General features: G+C 45.3%; 1 protein-coding gene across 2 annotated transcripts in view; it reads left to right on the forward strand.

Moving 5' to 3' along the window:
• YIPF7 (Yip1 domain family member 7) overlaps positions 1 to 24,269 on the forward strand; it is a 102,427-nt gene that overhangs the window by 63,039 nt on the left and 15,119 nt on the right. For both annotated transcript variants that reach the window (XM_066573132.1, XM_066573131.1), the window contains exon 5: positions 5,458 to 5,639. In XM_066573132.1, the coding sequence (XP_066429229.1) occupies positions 5,458 to 5,639 (182 nt within the window). The remainder of the gene's footprint in view (positions 1 to 5,457; positions 5,640 to 24,269) is intronic.

A 24,269-nucleotide genomic window follows, 5' to 3' on the forward strand; every position in this document is an offset into this window, starting at 1 on the left:
AGCCCCAAGATGGAGGCGTTCGATCACAAACATTCCTCTTTCCTGCTCCCCGAATGGAGCAGGAAAGCAGAACCCGAAGCACGGAAGTGAAACCACCCATAGTGTGCCACCTCTCCTGCGCTTAGCTGATAGCGCAGTTGAAATTCTTTATATCCCAAACATGGCCGCCAATAGTCTTGTGAGAGGGGGCAGGGCTTCACTTGAGCGTGTGAACATTTGCTCAGGTGGATAAATGTTCTTATTTGCGGATAATCAATCGCGTGAGTGTGCCAATCTTCATCCATCATTAATTCGCATGGGTTCATTCTGCACATGCAATATGTGCAGCTCTCTTTGCTCAATTACTCCAGAAACTCCTTGGGATTGTGAAAGGTTCTGTATTCATTTTCATTTTGGATCACCAAGAGCTAAATCATCAATTGGAATGCTTTCTCCATCCTATTAATGTCTGCCCCATACCGGCTGAAGGAAGGGCAGTTGGACAGTAGACGTGCCATCGTCAAAGACTAGGAACCACACCAATGAGATGTGGAATGTAATTTTTACTCCAACTCAGTCAACGATTTATTGCAGTCACTGTTTTTGTTGCGGTTCTGGACTAATGACTGGCAGTACAATGTAGTACGGGGTGCGGTTAGCAATCTGGCTTCTGATACTTGATGTCTCGTCTGTAACTGACATACATGTTCAGAGATGAAGACTGCTTTGTCTATCGTAATCTGTCACCAATGTTAGTGCTTCACTAGCAGCAACACCAATCCCTCTCCTTCGTGGGATCTTCCTATTTGTGCTCTTTTTCAACTGCATCACCTTCTCTTAGTCACCTCACATGATCTCTCTTTCAGCACTATATATAACTGTATGCATGTACAGAGTTCATGAATTCATGAATGGGTGAGTGCTGCCTCTGATTGGCTGAGCGCAGGGACCAATCAGAGGCAGCTCTCAGCTGTCATTCAATAGCTGAAAGTTGCCTCTGATTGGTCACAGTGCTCAGCCAATCAGTGCAGCCCATTTAGCAGGCGGGGATTTTAAATCACCACCTGCTGAATACTTATTAGATCAGTGCAGGAGAAGAGCCAGCTGGACATGGCTGAGCCCCGGCAGCTGAAGAAAGGTATGCTTCTTTGGTTTTTTTTTTATCACCTTTTTTTCATGTTTTTCAGGGAAGGGCTTATATTTAAAGCCCTTGCCTGACAAACAATTACAGGATGCTGACAGCTGGATCCCCGACTGCAGCTGTCATCTGTGAAAGCTGTGGTAGGGAATTCTTTATTCCCTGCAGGGATGAAAAATTCCTTTGCTGCATCTGTCACAGATGTGGCAGGTGCAGCAGGGAATTATTTTACCTCACGGGGATGAAGAAAACATCTGCCACAGGGACACGGCAGCGGCAGATAAGTCATTTTTTCTTTCCTTTTTTTTTTACACAGAATATTTTGTTTTTCAGGGAAGACTTTACATGTAAAGCCCTTCCCTGAAAAACAATTCAGGGGTGTCGGCAGACCATTGCCTTCAAGAGCTTATATGTAAAGCTCTTCCCTGAAAAACAATTCAGGGGTGCTGGTAGACCATTGTCTTCAATGGAGCCCCCCGGCAGCAGCTGCGGCTCTAGTGAGGACAATGTGTGCATTCCCTACTGCGCACGCATGTCCTATCTTTACAGGAACGCACCTGTAAAACATGGACATGTGCACACGCATTGTTTCTAATAGATGCATGTTTTAGTGCACGCGTATGCACGCACAAAAACACGCTTGTGTGAAGCCGCCCTTAGTTCCTATAAAAACAGTTGGAAGAGAAAAGTAGATACGATTTACTGATCCTTAAGACTAAAATTAGTTATGTCACTGAGGGGTAAAAAATGCATTTAAAGTTCTGCGCCAAATATATTTATATGAGACTAATTCAAAATCTAAAATAAAAAAGTGTCATTTTCAGGAGGGTTTTTTCAATTTTAACGTGACTGTTGGGAGGTTAGGGTTTTTGTCACACAAGCATTTTATACAGCGCACCGTGCATGTATCTCCCACGCAGGGAGCCCGCAGCAGTACGCAATGCATACTTACCGCGTAACAACAATGCTCCTACACTATCTAGGCGTGTATGCGCACATAATGTCCACCAAGATAGTGGATGCCACGTTCTTTTTTGCACGTACATTTCATGTCCTGTGTATGAGAGGCACATTTGAAAGTCATGTAAAGTTTTTTACCGTATAATATGTGGTAAAATACACCTACTTGAGAGAGCATTTAAACTATGGAGTCGGGAAGGAGTTTTTTCCCCCAGATCGGCTAAACTGGCTTCTGCCTGATTGTTTTTTTTTGCCTTCCTCTGCATCAACAAGAGGTTGGGGGGTGGAAACAGGCTGAACTAGATGGACATTGTCTCTTTTCGGCCTAATATACTACCATGTTTCCCCAAAAATAAGACATTGTCTTATATTAATTTTTGCCCTAAAATAGGCACAGTGTCTTATTTTCGAAGGGGGACCTTATACTCACCAGGTCTGCGCTGTCCCAATGCCTCGCAATGGTCTCTGGCGGTGATGCGGCAAACTGCAGTGTCCTCTCCGTTTGCCATCTCAGCTTCTTCTGGTGACGGGGATTTGAAAACCCTGCCTCCAGCAAAGCTAGCGCTGTGATTGGCTAATCAAGCGCCAGTAGCCAATCACAGCCGGCACTCAATGAGCCAATCACAGCCATTCAGTGATGTAATTCACTGAGTGGCTGTGATTGGCTAATCGAGCGCAGGCTGTAATTGGCTGGTGCTCGATAAGCCAATCACAGCGCTCACTTTGTTGGAGGCAGGGTATTCAAAGCCGCATCACCAGATAGAAGCTGAGATGGCAGACTGGGAGGACACTTCAGTTTGCCGCAGCACCGCCGGAGACCATCGTAATGCCACAGACCAGGTGAGTATTGATTTTTTTTTTTTAAGCGGGTTAGCTAGGTCTTATTTGCTAAGTGACTTCTTACACTTGCTGATATATTGAGTTTCAAATTCCACAATAAAATATTTTCAATTAATATTTGCTTTTTTATGGGTTTTTCACCCTCAAGTCTCATATATCTCTCATCCATTTCTGAATTGGCTATGTGACACTGTAGACATATTGTTCCATCTTCCCTATTTGCATATATTACCCAGAGGAGTGTGCATGGCCTTATAAGTCTCCTCACTCACCTCTTAGGTGTCTCCACACCCCTTCTAGGAGCTCTCCTCCTGATACTCCTCCTGACCCACGTAATAGGCCTCACACCAGCCAAGCCAGAAACCTACTGCACACTGATTAGGAGCAAAAGCTCTGAAACAGCTGTCTGTGTATGGTTTTCTGGCTTGGTTTTCAATTCCCAATCATTGTTTGAAAGACCTGACATATAAAGTGTCTGAAATTGATTTGAAAGAATGTTGCCATCCAATAGGTGGCGCTGCAGAGGTATCTTCCTTATTTGCATATATTTCCCAGAAGAGTATGGCCTTATAAGTCTCATCATTCACCTCCTAGGTGTCTCCACACAGCTTCTAGGTGCTCTCCTTAAAGGGGTTGTCCCGCGCCGAAATGGGTTTTTTTTTTTTTCAACAGCCCCCCCGTTCGGCGCGAGACAAACCCGATGCAGGGACTTAAAAAAAAAAAACGCACAGCGCTTACCTGAATCCCCGCGCTCCGGTGACTTCTTACTTACCTGGTGAAGATGGCCGCCGGGATCTTCTCCCTCGGTGGACCGCAGGGCTTCTGTGCGGTCCATTGCCGATTCCAGCCTCCTGATTGGCTGGAATCGGCACGTGACGGGGCGGAGCTACACGGAGCCGCTCTCCGGCACGAGCGGCCCCATTCAGAAAAGAAGAAGACCGGACTGCGCAAGCGCGTCTAATCCGGCGATTAGACGCTGAAAATTAGACGGCACCATGGAGACGAGGACGCCAGCAACGGAACAGGTAAGTGAATAATTTCTGATAACTTCTGTATGGCTCATAATTAATGCACAATGTACATTACAAAGTGCATTAATATGGCCATACAGAAGTGTATAACCCCACTTGCTTTCGCGGGACAACCCCTTTAAGTAGAGATGATGCCCCTCCCATCTCAAGCATCACTTACAGTTGAATATGGCTCACAAGATCCCAAAAGGCTAGAGACCTCTGCAGTAAAACCTAGTAAACATAACTAGCAGACTCTATAACTAATATTGGCTCCACTCATCCTGCAAATGTTTGTCAAGTTCCCTCAAAGAAGATGAACACTATGTATATCTTATGACCTGACATTCCACAGCAGAGGGGTAACGTGAAGCTTCTGGGCCCCAATGCAAAACCTGTAACAGGGCCCCAAACTATAATGATTTATTCATAGTACTGGGCTCCCTATATGGGGAAAAGAGGCCTCATGAACCCTCTAAGGCTCCTGGGCCCAGGTGCAACCGCATCCCCTGCATCCCCTATAGTTACACCCCTGTTCCAGAGATGTTTAGTAGGTTCAGGTCTTGACTCTGTGCAGGCAGTCCAATCGTAGAACATCCATATCCTCAAACCAACATAAAACAGTGTTGGATTATTAACAAGGCGCGTTGTCTTGTTGGAAGCAGCGCTGACTATTTACGGAGTATCGGCACATTGTCAGCAGCACATTATTGTCTAAGATGTCCCTGGTCATGTCACTACAAGCAACAAACTGAGACCATGCCACGTAAAACATCCCCAGACCATAACGGAACCAACGCTGTACTTACCTGTTGGCACAACACACTCAGGCAAAAGGCGTTCCCCAGACATCCTCCACACCCAGGTACATCCATCCGATGTGAAGATAGAGTAACATAATTTGTCTCCATAGGTTGTCCTTCCATTGCTCAAATGTCTGATGATGACGCTCCTTTCAGCACTGTAGACTAGTTAATGCATTGTGCTTTGTGATAACCGGCATAACCTGTATATCCAACAGTGCGCCGTTCCCATCATAAACTATGGCTGACGCCTCCAAGCATGTTGTATAGTATGGTTTAGGACACATGACATGCTAATAAGACGGGATCCATTCTAATGATATGGGTGTCCAAATACTTTGGGTAGGATAGTCTACATTGTATAGAGCAGTGTTCCCCAACTCCAGTCCTCAGGGACCGCCAACAGGTCATGTTTTCAGGATTTCCTCAGTGTTGCACAGGTGATGTAATTATTGTCAGTGCCTCATACATTGCCACAGGTGTTCTTACCATAGGATATCCTGAAAACATGACCTGTTGGGGGGTCCGTGAGGACTGGAGTTGGGGACCCCTGGTATAGAGCACAGCCATATTGGTTCTACAGCACTGACAAAAACTACTGCAACTTTGAACTTTTATAAGAACAACAGCTCCAAACAATAAACAGCAAATCGATACATAAAGAAGTTTTCTTTTTGCATTTTCCACAAAAAATAACATTCACTCACAATTTCTCTTTTGTCTGCAGGCGGGAAAGATTCATTTTGGCTATGTGTATACAATGAGTATACTTGGCTGCCTGGGAATTCATGCTTTATTAAATTTGATGAGTATCACAGGTGTCTCACATGGATGTGTTGCCAGTGTCTTGGGTTACTGCCTTCTGCCTATGGTGATTCTTTCTTCCTTTGCCATTTTGTTTTCTCTACAGTAAGTATGAATATGTGGAAAATAAGCTAATTATTGTTATATTGCCTTTATACTCTGCTGTAGGATTTGTTCTAATTACATGCAACAACAATGCAACTGATTCCAAGCATTAAAACAAAATCCACAATATCAACAAATGTGATTCTCATTACTGCGGTCTGAAAAAAACAGGAATTACTACTATTTAAAATGTTATCATGTTTACGGAAGATTAAAGTGCTTGGACAACCTTTACTTGCTAGAAAGGTCCATTGACTTTAAGCTGTTTATAGGGTGTAAAGTGTGTAGAAACTAGAAAACAAGTGTTCAATTCCCCTGCAGCACTCCCACAGGGGAAATAAAGCATTACACAGTTCCACTTGCAGTCAGTGGGTTGTATGGTCCTCCAGAGTCTTCCTGCTTAGGGCTCTTTTACACAGCGAGATAAATTGGAAGGTGACGTAGGGATCATATAGCTTTTTCTTGGCATGCATTTATACTAAACAGTAATTGGGTAGTTTTTTAGAGATGAGCGAGCTAGCTCGCCTGAGCTTAATGCTCGTTCGAGTAGTAGCCTACTCGATGGTGCTCGTTACTCGAGCGAGCACTGCGCCGCGTTCGAGAAAATTTTATGGCCCTCCCTGCTTTACCACTTCCTGCTGTGACGTGGCAAGCATGCTCACGTCTACAGCAGTGTCTGGCTGGAGAGGAGAGAGAGAGAGAGAGAGAGAGAGAGAGAGAGAAAAAAGGCTCGACACCCAGCGGGTCCATTACAAAAAAGCTCGAGTCTCCCATTGACTTCAATGGGGTTCGTTACTCAAACAGAGATCTCAAATATTACAAAAAGCTCGGGTCAAACAAGAACCCAAGCATTTTGGTGCTCGCTTATCTCTAGTAGTTTTAATCATTCATTGGCTCATAACCGCACCTGAGTGCATTCCTAAAAATAAAAATTTCAGACATTGAGATTCGTTTGAAGCGGTTACATATGATGATCTGATCTCCAGATCACAGAGAACTGGAGAACAGAAGTGTGCCAGAAAAGTGCCATCAAAAACTGCCCTGTTGATAAATTGCCCCCATTGAGGTTTCTAGCATTTTTGATTGGTTCATTCTTATGTACTATTATCAGCTTTACTCATTGAAATGTACTGCCCCTTGAACATCACCTTTGTGTCTGTTTCTATATTTATTAATTTTATGTGATTTTAGTTCTTTATGGACATTTTTTTAGATGAATTAACTTATGGGAACTGCATAAGATTATACAGCTGTAGCAAAGTTTAACTTGAGACTGAACATGGTAAGAAAAGGTTTTCCGCCACTTTTTATGTACCCTTTCAATATATTTTCAATGGCTTTTGTTGTGTTCAAAGAACAATAGACTTATAATGTTTATAAGTTTTCTCTAATACACCAGATGCTCCTTACATGTGCTTTGCACCCTGTTTCATGTCTTTAAGTTCTGATTTTCAGATGGTCTTTCCTATTTTTCTGTTGTGCTGCTGTTTGCAATCCACGTACAGGGAGGAGGCATGTAACAAGTCTAGCATTCTGCCAGTAGTTCACTGTCCTGACTTCCTTGCTTTTAACTTTCCATGCTGCATTGCACTGTCTATAGTCCAATCAGCAGGGAGGCAGTTACTGAATGCCCACTCCTTTGCTTTCCCAGGATGATTCAGGCATTCAGAGACATTCTGGTCAAATGCTTAGTAAACCCACTATATTGTTTTTGTGTAATGTGTGTAGTCATTAAAAGGTTGCTGGTCTGCATGGTGAACTACATATATGAGAATGGTCTGACACTTTGTATCCACTATGTGTGGGGGCAAACGCCAAGCAGCCACCCCCCTCAATATTAAGAGGCAGTGTGAGTGGCTGTCTCATTGGTGTCCTGCACAGGTGTAATTCACTCCCTCATTTGGTAGTCAGCTACCTGCATGTTGAGAGGATGCATCTATATGCACTCCTCACTTAGTAAGTAATGGCCATTCTCTGTAATTGTTTTTTATTGTCACTATAAGATAAGATAACTTGTTGCAAAAAGTTATCGCAGTTGCGTTGAACTTTGCCACATATGTATGTGGTCTGTAGAATAAAGGTCGCTATCTACTTGAGACAGCTAGATTTATTATTTTTTGTGGAAAAACTTTTTACAAGCTTATCTGTTAGAATAACTGTGACCTTGTTATGATATTGAGGAGAGGGGGAACTAAAATGATTCCTGGCCAGGCCATGCATTCCCACTCCATGTAGAAAGTAACTGAGAAGCATTCTCACTTGTGGGGGATGTCTTGTTATTCTGCATTATGAATAGCATAATTTATCATTCTGTTATTTGCAGAAATTACAAGAATAGCATCTCTGGAAATAGTTACATCAGTGTTTGAAGAAAGTTAACATAACGGATCCCATTTACTTATCGGGGTATCCATATGTTCTGTAGAAATAGAAATCATTCTTACAAATAATAAGTCATGTATCATTATGACAAAGCTCTCCCATCAAACTAAGGACTGTTACTTGTATCATTTGTCCCAATTTCACATCCCATGAAGCTGATAGAATTGTCAGGTGCAACCTTTTCATAGGAAGTGACAAAAAATGTGACTGATTTATGTTCTTTTGGCTGCCAGCCTAACACGTGAAGCAGACGGTAGCAGAAATAATAGTTGGCGAATAATGAGAATTGGTAGGACCATTACTGAGAAAAAAAATGTGTTTTCCTATTCAGAACATAAAGCTGTAAACCACATCTGTGTGCAGGAACAGAAATTAACCCACTTAATTTTCCATTTCTCCGTTTACAGGAAATCGTATTATGTATTGATGCAAGATATTACTTAACTGTGGGTTTAAAGAGGGCATCTCAGTAATTGTATATGGCTTATTCCAAGGGTCCGGGACTTATAAAGATAACTAGACTAGAACTTTTTGCTAATCACTTATGTAAGGCGTAATAACTATTGAAATAAACATGTATAATTTAAAAAGTAACTCCTGTTCTGATCATAGTTCTAGCAGATGCAGCCCATTGCAACACTGAGCACTGACTTGGGGTGCAGATATGGGTGGTGGTAATTGAAGAATAGTGTAGGATAGTGATAATGATTTAATTTTGTTGTTAAGTTTTGTGTGCATTAAAAAAAAAACAACATAAAATAAAAACCTAAAACAAATGGTAAGGAGTAGAGATGAGCGAGCGTACTCGGTTTGGGAGTGGGCGGGGGGGAGAGAGAGAGCTCCCCCCTGTTCCCCACTGCTACCCCCCGCTCCACCACACCGCCCCCAGCGCCCCCCGAATCTTTTCGTCCGAGTAGTCAGTTACTCGGAAAAAGCGGTGATCGAGTGCAAAAACACCCGAACTGAGTACGCTCGCTCATCTCTAGTAAGGAGTATTGGAGAAGTGGTTTGCCTTCTAATTTTCAGTTGGGCCGGCTGCACACAAGCGTAATTTACTGTGTGCTGCCCGACACGCAGCAAGCATGCAATGACATTGCATACTTGCTGCAGGCCACCAATTTCCATACATTATCTTGGCGTGTATGTGAGCGTATTACACTCCAAGATAGAACATGCTGCGATCTTTATTGCGCACGTATTTCGTGTAATATGTGTGATCAGTAGCATGGGAGCCTATGGCAGATTGGTACAGCGTTTTCTATGGGTACAAAACCTGTGCACTGAATGCACTTTACCAACACGGTTGTGTGAAGGAGCCCTTATGTTCATTAGGTTTCTTCTTGCTAATTTTATTTAATTGCTGTTAATTTATGATTAGAGATGAGCGAGCATACTCACTAAGGGCAATTACTCGAGCGAGCATTGCCCTTAGCGAGTACCTGCCCGCTCGGAAGAAAAGATTCGGGTGCCGTCGGGGGGGCAGGGAGCGGCAGGGAAGAGCAGGGGGAATGGAGGGGAGATCTCTCTGTCCCTCTTTCCCACCCCCCCACCCCCCCGCTCCCTCCTGCTCATTCCCGCAACTCACCGCTCCCCCGTGCCGGTAGCCAAATCTTTTCTTCCAAGTGGGCAGGTACTCGCTAAGGGCAATGCTCGATCGAGTAATTGCCCATAGCGAGTATGCTCGCTCAACTCTATTTATGATCTGTTTTTAGTTACATTATTTGGACCAAAACCCATCTGAATTCGGTCTGACTAGATCTTTGATTTATGTTGTTTATATTTTTTCTAAATCCGGTTAGATTAGTGTCCAGTTTTTCATGTTTTCTTCAGTTATAGGGCTTGTGGATATATGTGGTGTGGTGATGAGAGATGTGAGTGAGTGTAGTGTATGCATTAGCCCAGACCAGATGGACCTTTGGTTTTGATTTGGACCTGAAGTAAGGTGAGTTTAGTTGGCTGAGAGCCTGGTATTTCAGTGTAGTTTTTGCTTAGTATCAGTAATAATTTAGTGCATGCTTCCCCCAGTCGTCTCCACGACAGCACCAACTGAGATTGCCTCCTCCTGGTAGGACAGGAACATACTGAGAGGTTAAAAGCTCCCCCCCTTCCCCACTTTCCTCAGTGTCTTCCTGTCCTGCCAGGATCGCTGAGAGGAGCTGGTGGAGAAGCCAGCGAAAGTATACAGGCGGATCGGAAGGCAGTGGCTCACCCTGTCATCCCTTAGCAGCCAGACGACTCCCGGGACGCCACATGGGGAGGTAACCCCCGGGCCAGGTTCCTCCCGCGGCGGCCCATGGGGGGTTCAAAGCGGGAGCCTCAGTCCCCCTCGTCCTCCGGCAGAAATTACAGCGCGGCGCTCCAGGAAGCCCTTTGACGGCAGGGGGCGGGGCGCCGCATCTCACGTCCAGCGCGATGACGTCATCGCGTCTGCATTAGGAGCGGAGGGGGCGGGGCTTAGCGCAGGAGCGCGAAAATTCAAATAGGAACCTGAGAGAAGCCAGAACACCAGCACTACAGGTCGCAGGGTGTCTGCAGCACTGGTATAAAGATGAGTGCTCCAGCCCCAGAGACAGCTGAAACCTCAGCCTCAGCGGCCGTAAGTAGCCAGTGCGGCAAAAATACAATGCAAATATCCAGTATGCTGTATATGGAAAAATTGCATGTTTACCCGCAAAAATGCTTTGTTTGTCAGGGGGATAAAAAAGACATCCCCCCCAGAACAAAACTGCGAAAATGCGTGGAATGCGGGACGAGACTGCCAGCCACGTACCAGAGGCCTCTATGCAAGGCATGCGTGGCTAGGCTAGTCAGAGAGGAATCGCGGGGATTCCTGGATGACGTTAGGAAGCTGGTGAAGGAGGAGGTGCGATCAGCTCTAACGTCACTGCCGGCACCGCCAGCAAAACGCCAGAAAAAGGCGTATGTTCCCGAGGAGCCTTCTGATTCCGAGAATTCCATCGGATCAGAGCAAGAGGAACAGGCGGCCGAGGAGTCCTCAGAGGAGGAGGACTACAGGAAATATTTATTCCATCAAGACGATTTGACGGAATTAATTAAATCAGTCAGGGCTACATTAAAAATGGAACAGCCCAGAGAGCCACGGACTCTACAGGATGAAATATTCAGTGGACTTGGGGAGAGGCGTAAACATACCTTCCCGGTCCACAAAAACATCTCTAAAATAATTCAGAGAGAGTGGAGTAAACCAGACGCAGGATCCTTATCCGCTCGAGGCGTAAAAAGGAGATACCCTTTGGAAGAGGAAGCTTGCGCAAGCTGGGACGAAATACCTAAAGTAGACGTCCCGGTGGCCAAGGTAGCCAAGAGGACGACTCTTCCCTTTGAGGATGCCGCACAGCTAAAAGACCCCATGGATCGCAAGGCAGAGGGACTCCTAAAGAAATCATGGGAGGCAGCGGCAAACATCCTTAGGCCAGGGATCGCAGCCACTTGCGTGGCGCGGACCCTGGGGGTATGGTTAGAGCAGTTGGAACTACACCTGACCAACAAAACACCAAGAGATCAGATCCTTAACTCCCTTCCCATCTTGCGCATGGCAACTAACTTCCTAGCGGACGCCGCGGCCGAGACCGTCAAGCTCTCAGCAAAGGCCACAGCCCGCTCTAACTCAGCCAGAAGGGTGTTTTGGCTGAGATCATGGTCAGGCGACCTGGCCTCGAAAAACAAATTGTGTGCCCTCCCATTCTACGGCCAATTTCTATTCGGACCGGACCTAGACAAAATTCTAGAAAAGGCGGCCGACAGGAAAAAAGGGTTCCCTGAGGAAAAGCCACAGAGAGCGAAGACCTTTTCCCGGGCCCCATTGCAGCAGCCCGAGGCCTACCGAGGCAAGGGCAAGACAGGCCGCTGGAGTTACCCCAAGGGGGGCAGAGGAAGGAATATCCTCTTCAACCCCCACCAGGGAGAGCCGAAGCAGAGACCCTGACGCCATCCCCGTAGGGGCAAGGCTGGGGAGCTTTGCGGATCAATGGGCCGCAATCTGCGGGGGCCCATGGATCCCAAAAATCCTACAGCACGGATACCGGATAGAGCTAGTGTCCATCCCCAGAAGGAAATTTATTACCACGCGAGCCCCAAAAAAACAGCTACATTTACTAAGGCAAAGCGTGCGCGACTTGCAACGGTTAAACGCAATATCTCCCGTACCGCGAAACGAGGAAACCCAGGGCTATTATTCCAGGCTCTTTCTAGTAAAAAAAACCCGGAGGGAAACACCGGACGATAATAAATCTGAAAGACCTGAACACCTGCGTCCGATACAGGAGATTCAAAATGGAAACCATCTCCTCGACAATAAAGTTGATCCCCAGAGGAGCCTACATGGCGTCCATCGACCTAAAGGACGCTTATTTTCACATCCCGATCCACAAAGATTCTCAGAAATACCTGTGGTTCGCAGTGGACATGGGCAGAGCAATAGAGCACCACCAATTCAGATGCTTGCCCTTCGGGATATCCTCAGCCCCCAGAATCTTTACCAAGATTATGGCGGAGGTAGCCGCCCACTTGAGAGAAAAATCGATTCTAGTAGTACCCTACCTGGACGATGCTCTATTAATAGCAGAGTCCAAAAAACTCCTAACAAAACACCTGGAGACAGTACTAGAACTTCTCCAATCGTTGGGATGGATTATAAACTGGGAAAAATCCAGCCTAGATCCCGACAAGCAGAAGACGTTTCTGGGAATAACTCTCGACTCAGAATCGCAATGCTCCTACCTACCCGAGGAGAGAATACAAAAAATCCGCAGAATAGTCAAAACTTTCCTACGAAGACGATTCTGCACAATTCGGGAGGCAATGTCTCTCCTAGGGAGCTTGACATCATGCATCCCAGGAGTAGCATGGGCCCAGGCCCACACCAGAGCCCTGCAGGCCGTAGTCCTATCCTCATGGGACAAAAGGCAGTCCTCGTTAGGGGCAAGGATGTACATCCCAAACAGGGCAAAAACATCCCTGCGTTGGTGGACATCCCCAGAGAACCTGCGGAGAGGGGTTCACTGGCTACAAAACCCAGCCATCCACATCACAACAGACGCAAGCGCTTGTGGATGGGGAGCGCATGTGGGGAACCAATTCTTTCAGGGTCCCTGGCCTCAGAGGATAAAAGAACAGTCCTCAAATTTCAGAGAACTACAGGCAGTTTGGCAGGTTCTACAGCAGTTGGGCAACTCGCTACAGAACCAACACATAAAAATACTGTCAGACAATGTCACCGCGGTCGCTCACATACGACACCAAGGGGGCACAAGATCTCCCCCACTGCAAAGCATCGCACAGAAAATCTTTCACTGGGCGGAGGGCTGGATCCTCTCGATCACGGCAACCCACTTGAAGGGGACACTAAACGAAAAAGCAGACTTTCTCAGCAGGAAGCAAATAGACCCAGGAGAGTGGTCCCTCTCCCCAGAGGCATTCAGAATCCTAACCAACCGGTGGGGGACCCCACAGTTGGACCTCTTCGCAACCAGGGAGAACACAAAAGTAGGCAACTTTTTCTCCCTCCGGCCAGGAGATCGCCCGATAGCGGTAGACGCCCTAGGCCAGGACTGGGGTCAAGGACTGGCTTACGCCTTTCCTCCCATACCACTAATTCCCAGGGTCTTACAGCACTTCAGAACCCAGGGATGCACGCTAATCCTGGTGACCCCCTTCTGGCCGAAAAGAAGCTGGTTCGGTCTTCTGACAACACTGAGCGTCCAGGACCCAGTCACCTTCCCTACCTGGACAGATCTTCTATCGCAGGGGCCACTGAACCACCCCGGCCTAGACAAACTCCATTTAACGGCATGGCTCTTGAAGAATCCTCGCTAAGAAAGAAAGGATTCTCAGAGAAAGTAGTAGAAACCCTAATGTCCAGTAGGAAAAAGACGACCCACCTGATCTACCAGAAGGTCTGGAGAAGGTTTTCCTCATGGAGACAGGGAAGGGATCGCGGGGATTCTATCCCCGACACTCCGCTAATCTTAGAATTCCTGCAGGAGGGCTTAGAGATGGGCCTCTCCCCGAGCACCCTAAAAGTCCAAGTTTCAGCCCTTAGCGCCATCTGCGACACAAAATTCGCAGACGACAGATGGGTCCACAGGTTTCTAACAGCAGCAGCTAGACTACGCCCTAGGCCCATAAACCGGTTCCCAGACTGGAACCTTAATTGGGTTCTAGGGGCCATGACAGCGGTACCATTCGGACCGATCGAGGCGCTACCTATAAGAATGCTTACAATCAAGACCATCTTCCTAGTAGCCATCACCTCCGCAAGACGGGTTAGCGAACTACAGGCCTTGTCCATCCGCCACCCGTTCATGAAAATCGCAGACACCAAACTAATATTTAAAACAGACCCGGCCTTTATGCCAAAGGTAGTGTCAGATTTTCATAGGTCCCAGGATATAATAATCCCCTCATTCTTCAGTAACCCAAAAAACGAGGAGGAAAGAACCCTAAGCTGCCTGGACGTTAGGAGAGCAGTCCTAACCTACATAGATACAACGAGCCACTGGAGGCGAGACGACAACTTGTTCGTCCAGTTCAGTGGCCCAAATAAGGGTAGCAAAGCAGCAAAAAGGTCCATAGCCAGGTGGATCCGTCTGGCCATCATAGAATCCTATAAGGCCCTCGGGAAGGAGATCCCGTTAGCTCTTAAAGCCCATTCCACAAGGGCAGTAGCGTCCTCATGGGCCGAACACAGTTCAGCCTCGGTCGAGCAAATTTGCAAGGCCGCAGTCTGGAAAAAACCCCACACGTTCACTAAACACTATAGGGTAAAAGTGCAGCAGGACGAGGACATGGCCTTCGGCCGTAAAGTCCTCTCGGCAGCGATCCCACCCTAATAAACTTTAGTTGGTACGTCTCAGTTGGTGCTGTCGTGGAGACGACTGGGGGAAAAAGTGGATTATACCCACCTGATAATCAGGTTTCCAGTAGTCTCCACGACAGCACCCGTACCTTTCCCCCCCTATAAAAGTAAAATAATAAATTTAAAAAAAAACAAAAAAAAAAAACAAAACCCCGGTTAGGGGAAGAAATTTAAGTTTAGCTCCTGCCCCGGCAATTCGTTAGAATCCACTGAGGAAAGTGGGGAAGGGGGGGAGCTTTTAACCTCTCAGTATGTTCCTGTCCTACCAGGAGGAGGCAATCTCAGTTGGTGCTGTCGTGGAGACTACTGGAAACCTGATTATCAGGTGGGTATAATCCACTTTTTTTTGTTGCGCTATATGCTATGTGAGCTATATTTCTGTTCCTATTATATTTTTCAATTTTATAATAAAACGATCTCCAGAATCTTCCAGGACTTCTTCAGAAACCAAGCCTTTGTGGACTTTGAGGTATGCTTAGAATCATTGTCCTGTTGGAAGGTCCAATGACACCCAAGCTTTAGCTTCCTCAAAGAATACATTTTCTCCTCAGACATGAGGATTGAATCCACCTTGTCCTGCACACGCTGCAGGCTTCCAGTGCCAGAGGAAGGAAAACCATTCCAGAGCCTCCCCGAGCTATCGCCATGCTTCACTGCAGGCAGGGGTTTCTTTTCAGCATGTGCTCTATTCTTCCTCCTCCAGGCATAATCTGTAGGCCAAAAAAGTTCCAGTTTTGTTTCATTGCTCCATAGAACAGAATCTGAAAAATTCTGCGGCATATTTATATGGTTTAAAGCTGAATTTGTTTGTGCTTTTCAGTCAGTAGAGGTATACATCTTGGAGTTCAGACATGAAGACCTTCTGCATTTACTAGACACTTTAGTTTGCTAATGTAAACCTCAGTATCTGCGGCCACCAAATCTTGCTGCTGGTCCTTTGCAATCACTTGAGGGTTTTTGACCACCTGCCTCCCCAGGAATCTCGTATCAGCCAGTGATAGCTTCCTCTCTCTGCCATGTTCAGGTTGTATAGCCAGTGTTCCTGGAACTTGCAAACTATGCTTCCAACTTTATCTCTAGGAACATTAAGTTCCTTTTCTATTTGTTTTTTATCGTTTTTTTTGTTTGTGCGGGAAATGATCTCTTCACTTAACTTTTTGGACCACTCTCTTGACCATATTTCTAACATCCAATCAAATGTCACGGTCAACAGAGCTCTAACCAGCATTTGATGTGTTTTGTCTGAAGCACACCTGTTGCAACTAATGAGGCCCTTGATTAGTTGCATCAGGTGTGAGTGAGACAACATCTGATTTGTAAATGTGTGCTGTTATGAGGGATTCTGCTGAGGAAGGGGGGTTAATAATTCTGAGACTGCAGTAGTTATTAAAAGTGTCATTTTGTGGTGAATTTGGAGAAACCACTTGTTATATTAGTTGTTTTGGAGCTATTTAAATTGTTCTTGTTTGTTTGTTTTTTGCAAACAGTTGAACATTTGTAAATTCATCAAATAAACCTAATTTGCAATGGAGGTTGAATAATTTTGATTTCAACTGTATGAAGAAAGACAAGAAGGCAGTGCTATTACTAACTGTGTCTGCATAATTATAATCTGAAGCAGAGTTTCCCAAAGTGTGCTCCGCGGAGCCCTTGGGTCTCTGCGAGTGATTGTCAGGGGCTTTGACCGAGGGTCTAGGTCCCCACTCTACTCACTGCTGTAACGGTGTCTGGACAGGCTGTACTGAGGAAATGAGCGTGCAGGACCTGTGGTCAGCACAGCAACATGGATCACAAGAGCCAGCTTCGGTTTTGTGATCCACATTGCTTTGCCGACCACAGGTCCTGCACACTTATTTCCTCAGTACAGGCTTCCCGGACACCGCTACAGGGGTGAGTAGAGTGGTGATCAATGGCGGATTATAATAGGGGTGATCGGGGGCGACCACCCCAGGCCCGAAACTCCAAAGGGACCCACGGCTGTTCCAATCACCCCTATTAAAATCTGCACTGCTGAACTTCTCCCTGCATCTGAAGAGCATAGCGATAATGGGGGACCCTAATACTACTGGGGCAGCAATGGGGGACCCTATCAGTATTGGTGTGGCAATGGAGGGTGCTATGACTACTGGGGCTGCAATGGGGGAGCCTATTACTACTGGGGCTGCAATAAGGGGTCACTTACTACTGGGGCCAATATAGGGGTCACTTTTGCTACTGGAAACAATATAGGGGTTGATATTGCTACTGGGGCTTCAGATAGGGAGCCTATTACTACTGGGGCCACAATAGGGGACACTATTACTACTGGGCCAATATAGGGGATGCTATTATTACTGGGGCCAATACAGGAGATGCTATTACTACTGGAGCCAATATAGGGGCACTAATACTACTGGGGCCACCAATATAGGGGACACTATTACTACTGAGTCCACTGTGGGGACACTATCACATGCTGTGTTCTTTCATACGCATGCATTATACATAATGTATATACGCAAGTGTGAATGAATCACTGAAAATCAATGTATCATTGACTCCATTCACTGTTTATTATCCGTGCGTAATACACAATGAAATTAGACTTGTGAGCGTTCCCTAAAAAGTACATTAAAAAAAACAACTCGTATCACAAAAAAACAAGCTCTCACACAGCTACGTCGATAGATAAATAAAAGAGTTATGATTTTTTAAAACTGGGGAGGAAAAAACATAAATAAAATGAAAAAAAAGAGCGTTCTTTAAGAGGTTAAGAAACAAATCACTATGACAGTGATCACCACTCCATTCATATGTAGACACTTGGAGTCCCATTGTGGGGTCCCAGCAGTTGGACCCTGACCAATCAGGCTTGCAGATAGGTAATACGTTGTTTTCCTAGGACTGCCCCTTTTAGGCAGGATACAGAGATAGATGGGGAAAAAGCAAGTATTACATATTACATAGCCCTAGAGCCAAGTGAAGTTGAATAGATCATTAAAACACCAAGGATGGCAACAATAATGGGACGCTACAGGAATTGTAGAGGTCAGCAGTGACTTCTAAGATCTGCGGACATGTAAGGATATCAAAAGATCTTAGTTGCAGGAAATAAGATGTATTCATCCTATAATTAAATGTTATGGGCTCTTCTAGTCTACTTTCCTCACTGTTGCCATTTTTTTGGAAAGCATCATTACTTACATAACTAGTATGGAAATTCTTAACCCTTTTAAATTTGGTACTTAAGGAGGCAGTTGTTTGGGGATTTTCAAAAGCTGTGACTTCTTTTATTTTTCTGTTGATATAGCCATATGAGGACTTGTTCGTTTCGTGGGGGATGGGGGGGGGGGGGGGGTGGGAGGTTAGAAAAAACACATCAATCCTGCCATTCTTTTTTGGAGTTTTTTAATGCATTCACTGTGTTCTTTAAAAATACAACTTCAGGACTCAGTTACACGGGCGTTTTTTCGCGCAATGTTTTGTGCGCAAAACTGATGTGCACAAAAAAATCACGTGACCGAAGCCAGTGTAACGGCTGAAAAAAACAGCGTTTATCAGCCCAAAGGGCTCGGTCACACGGGCGTTTTATACTCAAAAAGAGCCCTGCCCGCTATCCTCTGCCACAGCTATGACAGAGGAGAACGATGTTCTCCCATTGAATTCAATGAAGCCGGCAATACAGCCGGCTCCATTGAAAGCAATGGGCTGCCGGCAATTGCTGTATTAATTTTTGTGGAAAGGCATCAAATATAAGCCCTTCCCTGAAAAGCATCCAAAAAAAGTGTAAAAAATAAAAAAAAAATATATATACTCACCTTTTTGCAGCTGCCGGGGATCAGCCGCGTCCAGCTTGCTCTTCTCCTGAACTGCTTTCTGTAGTATTCAGCAGGCGGGGATTTAAAATCCCCGTCTGCTGAATGGGCTGCCTCTGATTGGTTCCAGCCCTCAGACAATCAGAGACAGCACTCACTCACCCATTCATGAATTCATGAATGGGTGAGTGAACGCTGCCTCTGATTGGCTGAGCACTGTAACCAATCAGAGGCAGCTCTCAGCTATTGAATTACAGCTGAAAAGATGCTCATCTGCGCGGGTTTCCGCATACCCACGTGTACGTATGTGCGGATTTACACACCTGCCATAGATATCTATGGGCCTTTCTAGTGTGTAAATGTGAAAAACATAGAGCATGTCCTATTTTTTTGCACCCGTGAGCTCCACGGACGCAAAGAAAAGAAATAAGAATGAACCCATTGAAATCAATGAGTTCTATTCTTTGCATTTTGCACATGGGAATTATCCATGAGCAAAAACGATTTAAAATATGGTTGTCTGAGTAAGTCTTTACTCATAGCAGTGTTGGGGTACACATAGATTTTACTCTGCATATTTAACACTGCAGATTTGCAACATATTACGTGTTTTATGCAAATTTTCACCCTTTGAAATTAGGGTGTGAAATCTGCACCAAAATATGTGGCAAACTCCTAGGCTGTTGAAGTTGGCATCCTGGGTGGCCCCATACATGTTCTATTGGTGATAAGTCTGATGACCAGTAGTCCATGAAAGTGTGACAATGTTGAGGGGACATTCCTGTGACCCCCTTGTGTGTGCAGCCAAATATTATCCTGCTGGAAAATGCCTCTTGGAAGCCGCCATGAGAGGAGCACATAAGGCTGCAGGATGTCCTGAACATATCGCTGAGCTGTCATTGTCCCTCGTACCACTATTAGGAGGGGCAACGACCGCATGCGATGACCCCCTAGACATCACACCAGTGGCAGTGTGCCTCTCCACAGCAAAGGCAGGCGCTCACCCCAAGGTCTCTAGACATGAACACAACTGTCATCAGTGCCCAAACTAAACCTGGAATGATTGCTGGAGACAAACTGTTTCCACTCGGTAGCGTCCAGTTTCATTGTTCATGACACCACTGAAAATGGAGGTGATGGTGAGTGTGTGTCAAAGACAATACACGTGGGTGAAGGCAGTAATGGGCAACATGAGACCAAATGTTTTTCAGCGAAGTGCCTGGAAATCTTTCCGACAGACACAGGGGCATGTATTGATGGTGCCACCTGTTTCTGGATGGCAGATGATCCTCTCTACCGGTGGTCTGTAGGGGGCATCCTGAGCCCAGTCGCCTTGTGTACCCTCACACAACCACTGGTCCCAACACCTTCTAGCAGTCTGGTCAGGACGGCCCAGGTAGCTGGCAATTCGTTGATACAACCATCCAGCTTCTGGCATTCTAATAATGCGCCCCTCTCAGACTCCGGTAATTAGGTGAAATCTCTTGGATTACATCATAGAGGCATCTCGTGGTCAACAAGCTCTACACAAGGGGAAAAAGAGGCCACTACACACAAGAAAAATAGACGCTTTTGAACTGTGGTGTTGGAGGAAAATTCTGAGAGTGCCTTGGACTGCAAGAAGATCAAAGCAGTCCATACTCCAGGAAATAAAGCCAGACTGCTCACTGGAGAGAATGATATTAAAGGCAAAACTGAAGTACTTAGCCACATAATGAGAAGACGGGATACCTTGGAGAAGATGCTGATGTTGGGGAAAGTGGAAGGCAAAAAGAAGAGGGGCTGACCAAGAGCCAGATGGATGGATGATATCCTTCAGGTGACAGACCAGACCTTGGTGGAGTTGGGGCTGGCAACAGCCGACAGGAAGCTCTGGCATGGGCTGGTCCACAAGGCAAGAAGAGTCGGAAGCGATTGAACGAATAAACAACAACACACACAAGTAGCCTTTTTATAGACCAAGGGTGGAACCACTTTTCAGGCCTCGGGTGTCAAGACCGTTCATCTAATCACACCACAACTCTAATCATTTACATACAGTTAGGGCCAGAAATATTTGGACAGTAACACAATTTTCGCGAGTTGGGCTCTGCATGCCACTGCATTGGATTTGAAATGAAGCCTCTACAACAGAATTCAAGTGCAGATTGTAACGTTTAATTTAAAGAGTTGAACAAAAATATCTGATAGAAAATGTAGGAATTGTACACATTTCTTTACAAACACTCCACATTTTAGGAGCTCAAAAGTAATTGGACAAATAAACATAACCCAAACAAAATATTTTTTTTTCAATATTTTGTTGCGAATCCTTTGGAGGCAATCACTGCCTTAAGTCTGGAACCCATGGACATCACCAAACGCTGGGTTTCCTCCTTCTTAATGCTTTGCCAGGCCTTTACAGCCGCAGCCTTCAGGTCTTGCTTGTTTGTGGGTCTTTCCGTCTGAAGTCTGGATTTGAGCAAGTGAAATGCATGCTCAATTGGGTTAAGATCTGGTGATTGACTTGGCCATTGCAGAATGTTCCACTTTTTTGCACTCATGAACTCCTGGGTAGCTTTGGCTGTATGCTTGGGGTCATTGTCCATCTGTACTGTGAAGCGCCGTCCGATCAACTTTGCAGCATTTGGCTGAATCTGGGCTGAAAGTATATCCCGGTACACTTCAGAATTCATCCGGCTACTCTTGTCTGCTGTTATGTCATCAATAAACACAAGTGACCCAGTGCCATTGAAAGCCATGCATGCCCATGCCATCATGTTGCCTCCACCATGTTTTACAGAGGATGTGGTGTGCCTTGGATCATGTGCTGTTCCCTTTCTTCTCCAAACCTTTTTCTTCCCATCATTCTGGTACAGGTTGATCTTTGTCTCATCTGTCCATAGAATACTTTTCCAGAACTGGGCTGGCTTCTTGAGGTGTTTTTTGGCAAATTTAACTCTGGCCTGTCTATTTTTGGAATTGATGAATGGTTTGCATCTAGATGTGAACCCTTTGTATTTACTTTCATGGAGTCTTCTCTTTACTGTTGACTTAGAGACAGATACACCTACTTCCCTGAGAGTGTTCTGGACTTCAGTTGATGTTGTGAACGGGTTCTTCTTCACCAAAGAAAGTATGCGGCGATCATCCACCACCGTTGTCTTCCGTGGACGCCCAGGCCTTTTTGAGTTCCCAAGCTCACCAGTGAATTCCTTTTTTCTCAGAATGTATCCGACTGTTGATTTTGCTACTCCAAGCATGTCTGCTATCTCTCTGATGGATTTTTTCTTTTTTTTCAGCCTCAGGATGTTCTGCTTCACCTCAATTGAGAGTTCCTTTGACCGCATGTTGTCTGGTCACAGCAACAGCTTCCAAATCCAAAACCACACACCTGGAATCAACCCCAGACCTTTTAACTACTTAATTGATTACAGGTTAATGAGGGAGACGCCTTCTGAGTTAATTGCAGCCCTTAGAGTCCATTGTCCAATTACTTTTGGTCCCTTGAAAAAGAGGAGGCTATGCATTACAGAGCTATGATTCCTAAACCCTTTCTCCGATTTGGATGTGGAAGCTCTCATATTGCAGCTGGGAGTGTGCACTTTCAGCCCATATTATCTATATAATTGTATTTCTGAACATGTTTTTGTAAACAGCTAAAATAACAAAACTTGTGTCACTGTCCAAATATTTCTGGCCCTAACTGTATCTGCCTGAAATGTAACTGCATGTCGAGTTTTGCAGCAAAACAACAACTCCTTGTAGGGGCTTGATTTTTTTGACAATGAATGTAGTTGTACCCACACTATCAGTGATCACTGCCACCGAGAGATACAGCTGGATCCAATCATATTATACATTCTGTGATTGTTAGATTGAGATATATTGCTTTACATAGTGAGGGATGTCACAGCGGTACAAAAAGTGATGAGCGACCATAATATTGAAGAATAATCAAAGACAACAGCTGGAATCAGAAGCAGATTATCCATTAAAGTGCAGGAAAGGTCAGACCCAGCAGCCGAGCACCATCTGTCCTGCTAAACAATGTTTGCGGATAAAATATTTTCTAAATGCAAGTCGACAAGACGCCATGTAATTCCGAACCGAGGAAAGAACGGCCAGCGCTATCTCATCACTGAAGGCGCTGGATATAGAACTGAGGTTTCCACTTCAATAGTCAGGGTTTAAAACATACTTAACTTGATTTCCCGTACACATATCTAGTATGTATATATATATATATGTCACATCCGATATGTCAAAACTATGCAGCTGCACTTTCATAGACATATGTGAGGGCATTCCTGGACAAATTTGTGCCTGAGGCCGTCAGCTGTGTCACCGCTGCCTTATGTCTGCTAGTTGTGACAGCGCTCTTCTGTGACGGTGCAGAAACTAATCCATGAAAATAGGCTGCAGATGAAAACGGACATGATATATCGGTGCTGGACCTCACTATATACAGTAGATATGTAGATCATTTATTAGTCTCTTAATGATTAATTAAAATTGTAATCAAACAGCATTTCTATGTGTTCTTAAAAGTACAATCATAGTCATAAAACTTTAGACATCCAGGGCTGTGCTGAGTTAGTGCTGCCGCAAACCAATACTGTGACTGTACTGCTCGCCCCGGCCTACATGATCCGCCCGCTGGCACATGCTGGAGTTGGATGCCAACATGAGCACTTCTCTGCTGGTGTGTTGATGGATTGGTCGGCTGAGAGGCGTGTATCCCAGTCAACCAATCAGTGCTAGTCTGCACACATTTATTCTGGCTCCTCCTAATGGAGGATGCTGGTTATACTTCTAGTCTTTGGCTTTATTCACACAACCGTATATACCATACGTAGCTATTTAGCCGTGTCAAAAAATCACTCAAAAATCACGACCACCTGAAACATTGAATTCCAATGTATTCAGTCAGATGAATGATTTTGGGCCACATAAAAATTTCACCGAGAAAAATAGCACATTGGCGACCATTTTTGTCAAAAGACAGGTCTTTCCCTATCTTTTGCTGAAATACGCAAAAAACTCCCATAGACATCTATGGAAGCGGAAAAAAGGGAGGGGGTGGGGAGTTTACCTGCATACAATGCTGGGAAAAGAAGACAGCAGGCTCTATATAAGTATTAGTAGTCAGTCCGATTGATGATTTTTTGCGCTGCAGTGTTTTTTTTCCCGATACGTAGCAGCCGCTCTGTTTAAAAGCATGGCAGCTGTCACATGAGTTGTTTACCCAGGTGACCACTGCAGCCAATAGAAGATCTAACAGGAGCATCTCTAATGACATCCTGTAAACCTGCGAGGGACTTCTACAGTAGAAGCCCATATAACAGGTTTATGGGACATCGCCAGCTATTTTCTCCCAGTCACATCGCCTGTCAGATACCGCGGTGCTGGACCGCCAAAACAGTGGTCCAACACTAGGGGGAGCATATTTATTTTATATAGGTTTTGGCATGGAGAGCCCAAAACTATATAAAATAAATAACTTGGACAACCCCCTTTAAGAATATTTTAAGTTCTATTATCTGTTTCATGACTAATGGCTTATTCTGCATTGGTATTTATTCTGGGTCATTGTGG

Source organism: Eleutherodactylus coqui, chromosome 7 (assembly GCF_035609145.1).
Source record: "Eleutherodactylus coqui strain aEleCoq1 chromosome 7, aEleCoq1.hap1, whole genome shotgun sequence".
NCBI lineage: Eukaryota > Metazoa > Chordata > Amphibia > Anura > Eleutherodactylidae > Eleutherodactylus > Eleutherodactylus coqui.